The sequence below is a fragment of the Myxine glutinosa genome, chromosome 5, assembly GCF_964187855.1.
Source record: "Myxine glutinosa chromosome 5, kmMyxGlut1.1, whole genome shotgun sequence".
Taxonomy (NCBI): Eukaryota; Metazoa; Chordata; class Myxini; order Myxiniformes; family Myxinidae; genus Myxine; species Myxine glutinosa.
The window spans coordinates 59,440,337-59,454,685 of record NC_136265.1 but is presented as its reverse complement, the minus strand read 5'-3'; the positions used below and the strand labels follow the sequence as shown (position 1 = coordinate 59,454,685).

The 14,349-nt window shown below is 39.9% G+C and overlaps 2 protein-coding genes across 3 annotated transcripts in view; one reads left to right on the top strand and one right to left on the bottom strand.

The window, feature by feature from the left end:
- LOC144888196 (uncharacterized) overlaps positions 1–14,349 on the bottom strand; it is a 153,047-nt gene that overhangs the window by 47,828 nt on the left and 90,870 nt on the right. The gene's annotated exons all lie outside the window — the stretch shown is intronic.
- LOC144892281 (uncharacterized) overlaps positions 1–14,349 on the top strand; it is a 93,917-nt gene that overhangs the window by 18,016 nt on the left and 61,552 nt on the right. Inside the window, exon 1 of one of the 2 annotated variants that reach the window (XM_078778100.1) lies at positions 13,987–14,170. The exons of the other annotated variant lie outside the window; for it this stretch is intronic. Within the exon in view, the coding sequence (XP_078634226.1) occupies positions 14,011–14,170 (160 nt within the window). The 5' untranslated portion in view covers positions 13,987–14,010. Of the gene's footprint in view, positions 1–13,986; positions 14,171–14,349 lie in introns of those variants that run through there. 2 annotated transcript variants of the gene reach the window in all.

Sequence of the window (14,349 nt, the reverse complement as noted above, 5' to 3'; positions counted from 1 at the left end):
GGTTCATTGTATTAAACTTCCTCTAAACATTTTTGTGCTTGTGTATAAACTTTATCAGTTGTTTGACTTTTATTTAACTCATGAAAGAAATTCTCTTTGGAGGAAAGTTGTGTTCCTTTAAACCTCTCAAATGAATCCATAGAATCATGAGAATATATCCCCTTTTGTGATAGGAGTTCTTTCTCTTCTTGAATTGAAAAATATGATTTAAGATTTGAAAGTTTTAAATATTTGTTACCAAGTCAGATAATGGACTTGACATGAATTTTAATCTGTCAAGAAATCTGATATGTTATTGGAGATGTATGAATTGTTTTTGTGAATGAAATGTATTTTTGGTTTGTGTTAGGAATGGCTGAAATGTCTCCACTGGTTTTACTCAATTATTTTATAAATAGATGTGTGTCAAAGAGCATTGTTGTGAAGAAAGACTGGAATGAAAGAGGGAAGTTTAAAATCGAGATTACAACTTTGATTAGCCGGACCTCTATATTTACCAGGGAGATGACAATGGTCTCCGACCTATGGACCTTCACTAATTTTCTTATCACAAAATATGACAGATATTATTTTTCCTAAATTTCCTTTTCTCTTATTTTGTTAAGGACATTGGCTTATACGTTTTCCCATTATCTTAGATAATCTAACACAGTCTTTTTCCAGTCGTTTTACAAACTCCTCTGAGGCATCTTCCCCTCCATAAAGTTCTAACTTGTGTTAGTCACCAACCGATGATTTGATATAATAATAGAAACCATAAGGAGTATGTTTTTTATATATATTTATTTATGTATGATTGATCTGGATTTGGAGAAGCAGTATCTATCTTTTCAAGGATACTTTCAAAATCAGCATATATCACAAATGGATATTTTCGAGATTTGTTGAAATCTTTGAATGATATGTTTGAACCTACTTTTGGCATATTGATTAGGTTAATTTATGATTACTACAATATTTTGAATGTTTGTTTAATCGTTCTTTCGTATGAAAGAAGTTGAGACATCGCTGACGAGAATGTTTTATTAGTTCTCGTAACGACTTGAGATGTGGTCAATCTTGATAAAAAAAATTATGTAAGCATAATTTGAATTTTCTTCCGAACTATAACACAGAAGGTCAATGTGTTTAATCATTTTTATCGTTATTTGAAAATTTTCATATCTGAGCTTCGTTTGTATCTGTGAATCCATATACATAAAACAGATAGATTATTCATTTTCTCAAATTTATGAATATCTGTTAATGACATTGGAAATTTAAAGTCTTCAACATTTAACGTATTCTCACATTTCTTATAATGTCCAACCCTTTCAGGTTTCCATTTTGGTAGATGTAGATGAGCAAGAACAGACCAAATAAAACATTTGTTATCATTATTCTGAATATTAACAATTGCCTTTTCAAGTTTTATCTCTCTCGGTAAATCAATGTAAGAAGATGCTTCAAGAGGAGATGACTTAAGAATGTGTATATCCAAATAAAAAACTTCTCCAATATTGAATCCACTACCTACAACAGTACTATCAATATCCTGTTCCTGTTTTTCAAGTTGATTATAAATACCAGATGACAAGAAATCTTGGAAAACTCTCAAGAAAACTCTCACTTTATGTGATAAAGTGAGAGTTTTTGTTCTCATTTATGGTTCACATATTTCCTCATCATTTCTTGTCAATGATAAGTTTACTCCCATAGAGAACTTGTGTTTTCGTCTCAGTTAGTGTATCTTTTACAAGTGTTTCAATAGCAGGTTTAACCATCTCAATGCTCTTAACTATTGATGAAGGTGCTGGTTTTTTTAATTGAAAAATCCTCATTTTTTTATGTTCTCTGAAAGCTCAATCACTATTTCTAATAGAGTATCCAAGTATCTCCTCTTCATTCTTCTTATAACTGACTTTTAGTTCATCCTTAGAGCAAACAGCATGATGTTTTGTTTCCTATTCAAGTGGAGATATTTGTTGAAAAAGATTGAATATGTGTTTGTGGGTTTGAAGGTGTTTGTTATAATATTTATATTCACGATTACAAACGTCGCAATACTTTGTAATCACCATATTTATGCAGTAAAACTTTACTTCAAATAACACAATTTGATGAAAATCTCATGGTAATTTATAGATACTTTTTCGTTTGAAATAAAATTTTCTTCTTGAAATTAAATTATTGGTTGGAGGTTAATTTTAACTTTGATTTGAGTTTTTCAAGATGTTTTTTCCCCCTTAATAAATGAGTCGTTATTCAGTTGAAAATTTTGGGTATTACGATAGTAATGATAGTATCTCTATTGGAACAGAAGACAGCTATGATGCTGAGAGTTTGTGTGCAAACGATAGTTATGAAAGTAGTTCTATCGATGATGATTATGAAAGCACTGATTACAGTGGAGATGTATTTTATTTGAAGTTAAAACGTACTATATAAATATGATGAATCTAAACGATATACCAGATGTTGAACCTCTTGAATTCCCCGATACTCCCCACGATAAATTGGAGAATTGTCTGGCTTGTGATAGGGTAGGAGTCAAAAGGTCATCAACAATGTATATTCTGTGATTATCTTCTAATTTATGATAAAAAAATATATATATAAAAAGGAACATAAATGTCTCAAAATTACACCAAAAATGAGTTCCTTTCCAAGATTAATAAGAGAAATGAATATTTATTTTTCTGAAGATGTCAAGCATTTATTTAAAGAAGACTTTCACACTGCTATTGGTGTTTATGATGTTGAGGATGCTCATTTTCTTACAACGGAAGAGATTGATAAAATTAGGGTAAAGTTTCAAGGATTGATTTATTATTCACGATTGTCATTTTCAGGGAAATATCAACACAAGATATTACATCAATAAAATAATGGATTATCTTGAAATTAAACCTAAACTCGGGATAAAAGTTTCTAAAAAAGCCTGTAAAAAATTTAATGACTTATTTTCCAAATATATAAATGAATGATTTTTTTTTTTTTACCCGTTTGGGAAAATAAGATAAAATTTAACAACCATAAAAATCTTCCAAATTCATTAGGTTGTTTAATAGTTGGTTCAAGCAGATGTGGGAAAACCCGTTTGCTTTTAAAGATGCTCCTTAGTCCTACATTTTTAGATTATGATAATTTAATAATTTTCACAATGTCAAGTTTTCAACCCGAGTATCAACGACTATCACAAAGTTTTAATGCCGGCCTTCAAAAAGAAGATATTAATCGGTTTATTCAAACATCAAAACAAACTAAATGATTATAACATGAAAGATATGATACAACTATTTTGTGAAACACAGAAATGTAAAAGGAAATCAAAACCCATAACTTGTATTCTCAGCGATAATACAGATGATATACCTTCGCCCCAAGATTTAGATAAATAAAAAAAGAACCTCGTTATCTTTGATTGTGTTAATGAGAGAAACTAAACGGTTATGGATAGTTACTATACAAGGGGGCGGCATTCTTCTTGTAATTGTATTTATCTCAGTCAATCATTCTTTCAACTTCCCCGTTGCTCAATAAGAAACGATGCCAATACATTAATTTTATTCAAGTTAAATTCAATAGATATAAATAATTTTTCGAGAGACAATTGTTCTACGTTATGTAGGAAAAAGGAATTTGAGGAGTACAGTAAAACTTCCTCCAACGCGGGGGATACGTTCTGGGATAACCTCGTGTTTGAGGAATCATGAAAAGGTATGGGGAAATTGGGGATATGTTCCAGGCTCCCAAAAAAGTGACCCTAAAACAGACATTCTTGCTTTTTTTTTTTTACATGTTTCTTTGTATGGAATGGTGCAGCATTATTAAATATACAATAAAATAAGTGTTAGTATCATAATAGTACTGTATTATTGCAAAATAACTCACCTTATTGTGAGGTGGTTGTTGGAGGTTTGGGTGATGATGATCGACGATGGGAGCCATAATGATCATAATGATCTGGGTGGGAGCCATAATGATCGACGTAAGCTCAATTGATGGTGGCAGGTTTGGAGATGGTGACAGGTGGAAGCTCATGTCGCGCGTGTATATAAATTAAATAGTAATTAAGCAAGGTAATAAGGATTAAGGAAAAAGAATAAAATATTTGGGGAAACGCCGGCCGTTTTTGTCGCAATTAATCCAGAATATAAAATCAAACTGCGATTGCCGATGATGGCAGATGGCGACTCGTATCATCGTATGTATAAATTAAATGTTAATTAACCCTTGTCCACACAAGGGGGGTCGTTTTAGCCTTGTATTCAGCCTAATAACACCTGCCTTGTGTGTACAAGGGTTAAGTAAAGTACAGTACAGTAACAAGGAATAAGAATAATCTAAATCTTTGGGAAGACACCAGCCACGATCGCGTAAATGAGAAACACACCCTCGCGTTGGGGAGGTTTTGATGCATTTAATTCAGCGCGTAAATTGGAAACCGCGTTCGAGGAAGCCGCTTTGGAGGAAGTTTTACTGTATATGGAACATATGACTGGAAAATATAAATATATGATTGTGAAACAAGATGAAATATTAAATGGTATTTTTCAATAAATAAATACAGAAAATGAACGCACAATAAAGAGCAAGAGGGTTTAAGGAGTATCAGGTGAATTAGAATATGATGATGAGGGATTATTACAACTGGAAAAGGTAAATCAACCTCCTGATTATATTGTGAAGGTTCTTCAAAACGATGAATATTCGGCGGATTCAAAAAGCATAGCGGGTCTCATTCCAACAGAAGAACCAGCAATGTTCTATCTTGTCAAAGAAAAGGTATTAATGCTGTCGTTAATACCAGAGGCTCGCGGATGGACCGACAACGGCATTAATTGAGGTGACGGCCAATACGGATTTTGCTATGGTCACGCGGGAGGAAGAAGGAAAGTGGGAGCTGCGGTAAAAGCTTACCTGGAGCGCGCCGACTGCAGCTTCGATCCTGCAAGGAAATTAACTCGACACGGGCACAAGCTTTTGAATGGAAGGGGAAAATAATACAAGGGTTTATTAAATAAAAGGACAGGACAGGGAAACACTATATTAACTAAAATTCCTAAATTGGGATCCCACACACCACACCTCAAACACAAATAGGGGACTGAATCACGAAAATAACACGTTCGTTATGTGGTGTGCGTGGCGTGCGGCCTTATCTGGTCTCGTCGTCTTGCAGTGTAACACGGCCCCGCTTGCGTGCCACCAGGCCCCGCTCCAAGCCTCTCGCCGCTCACGAGGTCCGTGCACCAAGCTCCAAAGCACCGAGCACCATGCGTCCAATGCCTCAAAAGCACCACACGGCCCAAAGCACCGTCAGCGATCTCCACACAAGGTCGATCTCCAGTCACGATCGGTCTGCCAAGACGAAGAGAGCGTGCTGCGCAAGACGAAGTGCTGGATGTCCAAGAGGAAGGGCTGAGCAAACAAGAACCGGATGTGCTCTCTCTAAAATGTCGTTCGGCGCGCTGATATAACCTTGCCGGTGACATCAGCCTTGGCGCGCTACCAACCAGCGACTTCCACCGAACCTTCCAGCTTCGCGCCTCTCGCACTCGGTGGCTGGAGGTTCGCGCCTGGCGCGCTGACCAATCACAGGACCGTAGCATGGTGATAGCTTGTGGCATGTAGCGTGGTCATAGCACGTGCTACTCCATGTTCCTCGGCCTGCCGGAGGTGTAGTTGGCGGCGGCCATCATCGGCAGTGTCCTGGCCTGGTTTCCTTTTGCCTGTTTTCTTCCAAAGTCTTGTCAGGGAAGGGAATTGTTTAACGTTGCGCTAGGGACCTAACTAAATGTCTATGTTGGTGTGCATTGCCATAAGGGACAAAGGTTTGGCTACCAGGTTTGACACACAGGGGCTGTTATCTTTAATCCCTACTCTATCTAACACTCGAACATCCTGGTATGTCCACAGGTATACTTCTTAACCGACAAACCGCCTAAACACACAGAACTTATTAGAAGGTAGATTCCCTATCGTGACAGTCGAATACCTACCTATACAGATCTACCTGGCTTTAGATATTGCTTTACCCCCAGACATAACAATACATAACAATGAATTGATATTCTTAGGTTCTGCTCGACCAACTGTTAAATTAACCCCCAGATTAATGTTCTTATCACAAAAGATGGATATTACATTTCAGCCATGAATCGTGTTTCAGGTTATTATGATGAACCTTTGAACACACAAAGTGAAGATGATAAAGCATATATTGATTCGCTGAACTCACTTGATTATGGGGTTTATGTTGCTAGAATAACAAAGAAGAATGAGAAGGAAAAACATATTCTTGGGTAAAATGCCAGGGGCATAGAAAAGGCCCTTTTATACAAGGGTATGTGCCATGTGGCAAAGTATAGAAAAGAAAGGACATTCCATAGCTTGCAGAAAATGCCAAACAATAGAAAATTATGATCTTTCCTGGGAAAACCACATTTCCATGCTCGCCTCCAAAGCCAGTCGCCGACTGGGCATCCTCCATCGTGCGAAGTTCTTTCTGGGCACTTCTGAGATCCTCACCACATACAAAGCTTTCATCCACAGCTCAATAGAATACTGCTCTCACCTCTGGGCTGGTGCTCCTGCCTCACACCTAGCTCGGCTTCACGTGGTTGAAACCAAAGCATTCAGAATCATTGGAATCTCCCGCGATGAAGCTAATTCTGAGGGCCTTTCTCTGACCGCAGGCAGGTCGGTGGTCTTTCTGTCTTCTACCAACTCCTCTCCGACCATGCTCCCCCTGTTCTGTCTGTGCTCTGTCCCTCAAATATTCCTGCAGGACACACAAGATCTGCCAGCAACCCTCTTCTGGTTAAACTGCCAAAATCTAGGCTCTCTGCTCACCTTCACTCTTTCATTCCTCTTTTCTTCTGCCTCTGGAACAAACTCACACACTCTCTTCAATCCCTCTCCTCCCTCCAGGTATTTAAAACAGCTGTTCAACACCATCTCTTATCTTCCACCATCCAAAAACTTCATCTTTTCTACCCCCGTTAATTCACCCCAGATCCACAACCTTTGTGAAGGTAGTTTGTGTGTCCTCAGTAATTGTTTCATTCATTTGGCCAGTTCCAAAATTCTTCCTTTTTTGAATCCTAACTGGACCCTCTCTCTCCCAAACAGATGTTTAAATAAAGACAATGTTCAAATTAACTTGAAAAATACGAATCGAATATGGGCAAATTTCTGTGAATTATTGCGTTTTGTGACTTGTCTTTACAGAGAAACAAATGAAACTGGATTCTTGGTCCAACTGTTCCCAGTTGGTCAACGCGCAAGTTTTCAATTGTCACATGACACAAACAGTTACTCAAGATACTGCCACATTTCGCAGCATGTCTCGTAAGTGCTGTACAGAGACCCTCAAGAATATACAAGGAAGTCGGAAACCACAAAAGTGTTCTTTGTGTCATAATGCCTTTACTCAATCATCAAATTTACAAATTCATCAAAGACAGCACAAGGGAGTTAAGCCTCACAAGTGTTATTTGTGTCCTAAAGCCTATAATCGACCATCCGATTTTAGGGATCATCAGAGAACACACACAGGTGAGAAGCCTCACAAGTGTTCTTTGTGTCCGAAAGCTTTTACTCGATCATCAGATTTACACGTTCATCAAAGAAGACACACAGGTGAGAAGCCTCACAAGTGTTATTTGTGTCCGAAAGCCTTTACTCGATCATCAGATTTATACGTTCATCAAAGACTGCACACGGGAGAGAAGCCGCACAAGTGTTCTTTGTGTCCTAAAGCCTTCACTCGATCAACAGTTTTACGCATGCATCAAAGAATACACACAGGAGAGAACCTACACAAGTGTTCTGTGTGTCTTAAAGCCTTTATTCAATCATCAACTTTACACATTCATCAAAGACAGCACACGGGAGAGAAGCCACACAAGTGTTCTTTGTGTCCAAAAGCCTTTATTCGATCAACACATTTAAGGGATCATCAAATAATACATGCGAGAGAGAACCCACACAAGTATTCTGTGTGTTCTAAAGCCTTTACTCGACCATCAGATTTAAGGGATCATCAAAGAATACACACATCAGAGAAGCCCTAAATGTGTTTGTACGCAGCAAGGCATTTGCTTCTTCATCATATTTTTCTCAACATCACAGAGTACACAGAGTAGAGATCTTGCATGGTATCTTACAGCCTGCCCCCCACCCCCTCCTGCTTTGAATGGCTCTGGACCCACTGAGTAACCTCATCAATGAACAAGGACACGAATATAATCTCATGTCCAAAAGAAAAATGACCAAATAACCTAAAGGGGTGACACATCTACTGCACATGGATGATCTAAAACTGTTTTCACCGAATGATAACAAATTGGCAGATCAACTGAAATAAGTAAAGCGTTACTCGGAGGACATTCAAATGGAATTTGGTCTTGAAAAATGCGCCAAATGCACATTTTTATGTAGTAAAACAAAAAGAACACACAATATATTAATCGATGAAAGGACAACATTACAGGAACTAGAAAATGAAGCATCCCAAAAATATTTTGAAATATAAGAACGTACCCAAGTTCAACCCAAAAAACATGCATAAAATAACCTATGCAGAATAACACTAGTTCTGAAGTCATCCCTCTCTCAAATGAACAAAATCAAAGCTATAAACCAATTTGCTGTATCGGTATTCCATCATAGCTGTGCGATTATAAACTGGCCACAATCGGAGAGCACAACTCGGACTCCAAAACAAGTTCACATCTAACGATTTGTAAGCTATTATACAAAAACCAATGCAATACGACGTTTTACTTGCCAAGACGAGGAGGAGGTGGTCTGATGGAGCTTAATCAAGTGCATAGAACATCGTGTGTAGGACTAGCGGTGTATGTGAAAAGCTCAACAGACTATTAAATGTGATTTGTACATGAGTAAGAAAACAAAAACATCAAACCAGAAAAGGTATCCTTAATCCATTCAGCAACAAACTTCCAAAAGCAGGTGCAAATGACAGACACTGCACAGCAAAACAAAGCAGAAACAAATGCCGCTCTAATGATTGCAAAAAAAATAAAAAATAAACAATGAACAAGGACAAAAATAATATCAGCAGATACTCTGCCAAATGGGAGAATGACAAAAGAGAAGTAAAATAAAAAAAGAGCTTGACAGAAAGAAGAGAGGAAGGTTCCTTGGTATGGCTACAAGGTCAAATTAATTGGGATGGAGAACGAGTAATCATAAATGCCCAAGACCAAGGACACTACACTTGTGCCTTTAAGAAAATTGCGTGATTGAGCAAATTTGACAAATGGAGGTTTTGTGGAGTAGAAAGAGAAAGTACAAGTCACGTTTTTTTCAGTATGAAAAAACTCATGTCGGTAGCGGATGGTTTGCCCACTTATGCCGTGCTACGGTCTCTGCAATGTAAAGCTCGCAGGCGAGTGTGCTTCAGCGGACCATGAGGAAGCTCATCTCAAAGTGAGAGGACAGCATGGGATTCAGGCCTGCCAGGGACCGGATATCTCTTCTCCTTTGCTCCAATGCCAAAGTGGACTGCAGGATTAAGCCGTTTATGATGTGTCATTCCATAATTCCACATCCTCTCGTGGGCAAAAACAAGCAAACTCTTCCTTGTCGACCTCTCTTCTTTCTGTCAACAGCATCGTTAACAGCGTGCATCTTTATGGATTGATTCCACAACTGTTTTGTCTCTCAAGTGGACATGTACCAGGCAGACACATGCTCCTGACCACCCAGAGATGCTGAAGGTGTCCCATGCCAATGTTCAGGTCTTTTTCCTGCCACCTAACAACCCCTCGCGAATGCAACCAAAGTGGGATTTCAACGTTGAAAACATATTAAACCTGCCGCACCTTCCATCGCATCTTGGATGCTATTGAACTCACCCCCTGAACTTGGCGTCAGGAAATGTTAGAAGGACTTCAACATCGTGCACTGTATCAGCACCACCAAGGACTCTCTGGATGACGTCAAAGCCTCCACCATCAATGCTTGCTGGCACAATCTATGGCCACAGTCAGTCAATGACTTCAGAGGCTTTCCCAACACCATGGAAGAGAGGTGGACAATTGCAGGATTGGCATGGGAGATGGGAGGCGACGACTTTGACAACATGCATCCTGAGGAATTGGAGGAGATCATCATCTCGCATGTTTGGTAAAGAGATGATTGAGGAGTTTGTAGGCCATAATTAAGGTTTCTGAGGAGGGGCAGTTGTAGGAGGAGGAGGAGGGGGAGGAGGGGGAGGTCATTGAAGAGGAGGAAGAGGTGGCTCTGCCCAACCTGACCCTCAAGTTCTTCACTGATGTTCTGCAGGATATGAATTCAGTCGCTAACAGGTTGAAAGATGCCGACCCAATGATAGAGCGTTACCTCCGGTTCAAGAGTCGTTTGGATGATGTTCTGCTACCATACAAAGAGGTGCACAGAAATCTGCAGCACTGAGCAAAACAGCTCACAATCACCCATTTTTTTTGCGCTCCGGCCCCTTCACCTCAACACCATCGGCACCCTCACCTGCATCTCCTTTGTTGCACGACTCCTCAGCACCCTCACCTGTGTCCTCTTCAGAGGAGTTCATCGAGTTCACGAGATTTTAAATAATAATCATCATTCATCATTCATCATTCATCATCAAATGTTCCATCTTGCTGTACTGTACCGTATCTTCAATAAATATTGGAAACAGTACTTGCTGTTCTATTATTTGTAAGCATTTTAAATAAAACTGTAATCATGTGCATTCGTGTTTGTAAAATTTTTATTTGATTCATACACCTGCATGAAGAAGTAAATGTATTTTTTTTGCCAGATGTCACCCCTTTCTATGAACTTTTCTGGAGCATTACTTGGTTCCTCCTCAGAACACAAGGGTAGTCCAGCATGCACACGAGATTTTTTGCATTCCCCTTCTTGTCTATTGTTCGACATTTTCTATAATGCATAAGCTATGGAATGTCCCTTCTTTTCTCTACTTTACCACATGGCACATACCATACAAAAGGGGCCTTTTCTTTGCCCCTGGGATTTTTCACAAGATACATTTTAAATACGAACAAAATGCATTTGTTCATCATAGAAGACTTTATTCAAGATGAGATAAAAGACTTGAAAAAGTAAGGGAAAAAAAAAAATTCAAGCCAGACGTGATTCGAACCCACAATCCCCCACTTAGGAGTCTGATGCTTTATCCATTAGGCCATTACGCCAGCATGTTAGAATTTGTATTTATTTAAAAAATATTTTAAAGTGGTATAAATGTGTATATGTGTATATTTATTGATACAATATACCAGTGGAAGCCGAGAAACTAATTTTCAGTCCTCATGTTAAAGTTGCACAGAGAGAAACTGTCCCTAAAAAAGGAAGGGGCGCTTTGCGCCTCTCTTGATTTCCATACAATTAGCAATTTGATGTGGTGCTATACTCATAATAATGATGCTGAAATTCAGGTTTAAGAATAATTACGTTTTAAATGCGAACAAAATGCATTTGCTCATTGTAGATGTTTATTTTCTCATTATTCAAGACGATATAAAAGACTTTAAAAAGAAAGGGGAAAAAATATTCAAGCCAGATGGGATTTGTACCCACAATCCCCAGCTTGGGAGACTGATGCCTTATCCATCTTTGGGGACATTTGGGTCTTCAGGGTTTTGTGGATCCTCTGGGCATTTAAGGGTATTTTGGGTCTTCGGGGTGTTATGGATCTCAAAAGGTGTCGGGGTCTTTTTGGCATTTGTGGTATTTTGGGGCCTTTGGGTCTTCAGGGTAAGTTGGGCCTTTAAGGGTCTTCTGCATCTTCGGGGTCTTTAGAGACTTCAGGGTCTTTTCGGTCTTTGCAGTATTTTGGGTCTTTTTGGACTTCACAGTGTTTGGGTGTTGGGCGTCTTAAGGGTCTTTTGGGCCTTCTGGGTCTTTAAGGCTCTTTGGGGTATTTTTGTTGTTTGGGGTCTTTTGGATCTTCGGAGTCTTTTGGATCCTTGGGATCTTTTTGGGGTTATTGGGTTTTCGGGGTATTTTGGGGCTTTGCTGTCTTTGAGGGTACTAGGACGTGCCCGTACGTGGGTGCCCGTTCCTTGCCAAAAAAAAAAAAAAAAAATGTCTTCGCCCATGCATGCATGGGCGTGCCCATGGGCCCATGGGCGTGCCCGTAAGTGCGTGATGTGACCGTACAATGAATGTATCGTCCCGACGCCGCAGCTCGGATGGCGCTGCAGTTAATCGGGCCTGTATCGGCAGAGTTATTATAAACGTGTACTACAATCGATCGTACCTTACAGCGTCTGCTCGCCACGTTCAGCATCAGTACGTCGTCACTATGACTATCCGTAAGTCCGGAAGTGACGTCCTCATTTGACTGTCCGGAAGGTCGCATATCGCAGTTACGATGAATCGCAAATTAGTTTTAAAACATAGTTTAACGCCAACATAGCGCCAACATAGTTTGCCAACGTGAAATAAATGAATACGCTCTCAAATGTGCCGTCCGAGGCAGAGTCTGTTCGCCACGTTCGGCACACGTGATAGCTCGCTGCTCTCTGATTGGTTGAATCGTTTTTTGGACATAGCTCGGTAACTACTTCTCCGATTAATATGAAACCTTGAAAAGGCACATCCTCAGGTCCCCAGCAATATATCTGGCAAGTTTCAATTAGATCGGACCCGTGGTTGTCGAGAAACAGCGGTCACAGACAAACACACACACACACACACACAGACACACAGAGATTACTGGAATTATAGATAGATTTTGATTCTTTCGGGGTCTTGGGGGACTTAAAGGGTCGTAAAAGTCAAAGGGCTGGGGGTCTCATCAGTTTAAAGGGTCAAAAGGTATATTCCAACAGTACGTAATTAAGAGTTCATGGATGGTGTTTTGGGGTGTTATTTTAATTTGAAGAAGAAGAAGAAGACGTTTTGGTCACAAATATACAAACAAACATAAACCATGTATGTTTGCTCGATTATAATGTGATTCTCATTCTCCTTTTCTGGAACGTCTGAACGATATTGACACATTGATCTTTGCAGTAAGACACATTTATTATGTTAATTTAGGAAATAAAACTTGATTATGGACTTAGAATGTAATGAATGACCCCACGTGGTTCCGGAGTATTTGATGTGACTTGGTGTAAACACTCCGGGCTGATCTCGCTGATGTAACAAATTACCCCTGTAACACATAGCCCTGGTCTCCCCTACTCATATTGCAGTACTACTAATGACAAGGGGAGTGAAGGGGGACACCGGGAATCCAGCTAGCCGCGTCACCATGTACACGGTTGTGACGTCATAATCGGACAACAGAATGCTTCCAAAAATGGATCCAGCGATGTATTTTGTTTAAAATGTAATTAAATTGATTACTTCTGTTCGATTTTGGTTCAGGTCCGAATCCAGATCCGGTCGATCAGTGGATACAAAAGGTAAACTGTTCAGCCAGGTGGAGGTATGCTCTCCACGGAGTACCGTGCTTGTTACGTATTGAAATATCGACGATATTTTTTACACCTGTACCCCCAACCCCCACCACCTGTGCTCCATATATTAATTAATTACACTTCCATTGTGTGCAGAAGTTTCGGAGACATTCGTGCACATTTACACGAATTACAAGGACAGGAGGACATAGATAATAGACACATGTGGTACACGGGATTTGAACCTGGGTTCCTCCTAATCACGTGACATCTGGGATTCACATAAACAAGAAAACATGGCGGAACCTCTTTGGAAACTCTTACTGATATGAAACAGGACGAAATGGTCCGAATGTCCAACTTTTAAACTTGTACAGTGCGAGGACAGGAACCGCAAGGTCGTTGTTAAACTTGTTTAAATATCTCGGGAACGAACTTCGTCACGAGGCGTCCAGATTACATTTGGGGCGTGGTCTGCGGAGATCCGAGAAACGATGAAAACGCCGTTAGAGTTAAAAAAGAAGAAGAAGAAGAAGTGGAAACTGTGGAAGCAGAACACGTGCTTCCCTGTTTCGTTGTCCCTCAGTTCTGTTGTACCAGAATGAATTGTCCCGAAGTTACAAACACCGAGCTGTGTCTGATGAACGGAGATCTTTCCGGTGAGGAACACAAGGTGAACCCTCCGGGATCCACGAGGGTCTCCGATGGGAGGAACCTGCTCGGTCCGGGAGAATATGCCGCGGATAAGGAGTTCGGACCCGGTACGTGACGTTCTTGTTCCCGTGCGGGGCCCGTGCTGTGCACTATGTACGGTAATAGTTTATGTGGGAATCAAACCATGTACGGATCTGGTTCCCTCGTACAAGGTCGTGTCGATGTCCTGATCGGGTTCCCTCGTACAAGATCGTGTCGATGTCCTGATCGGGTTCCCTCGTACAAG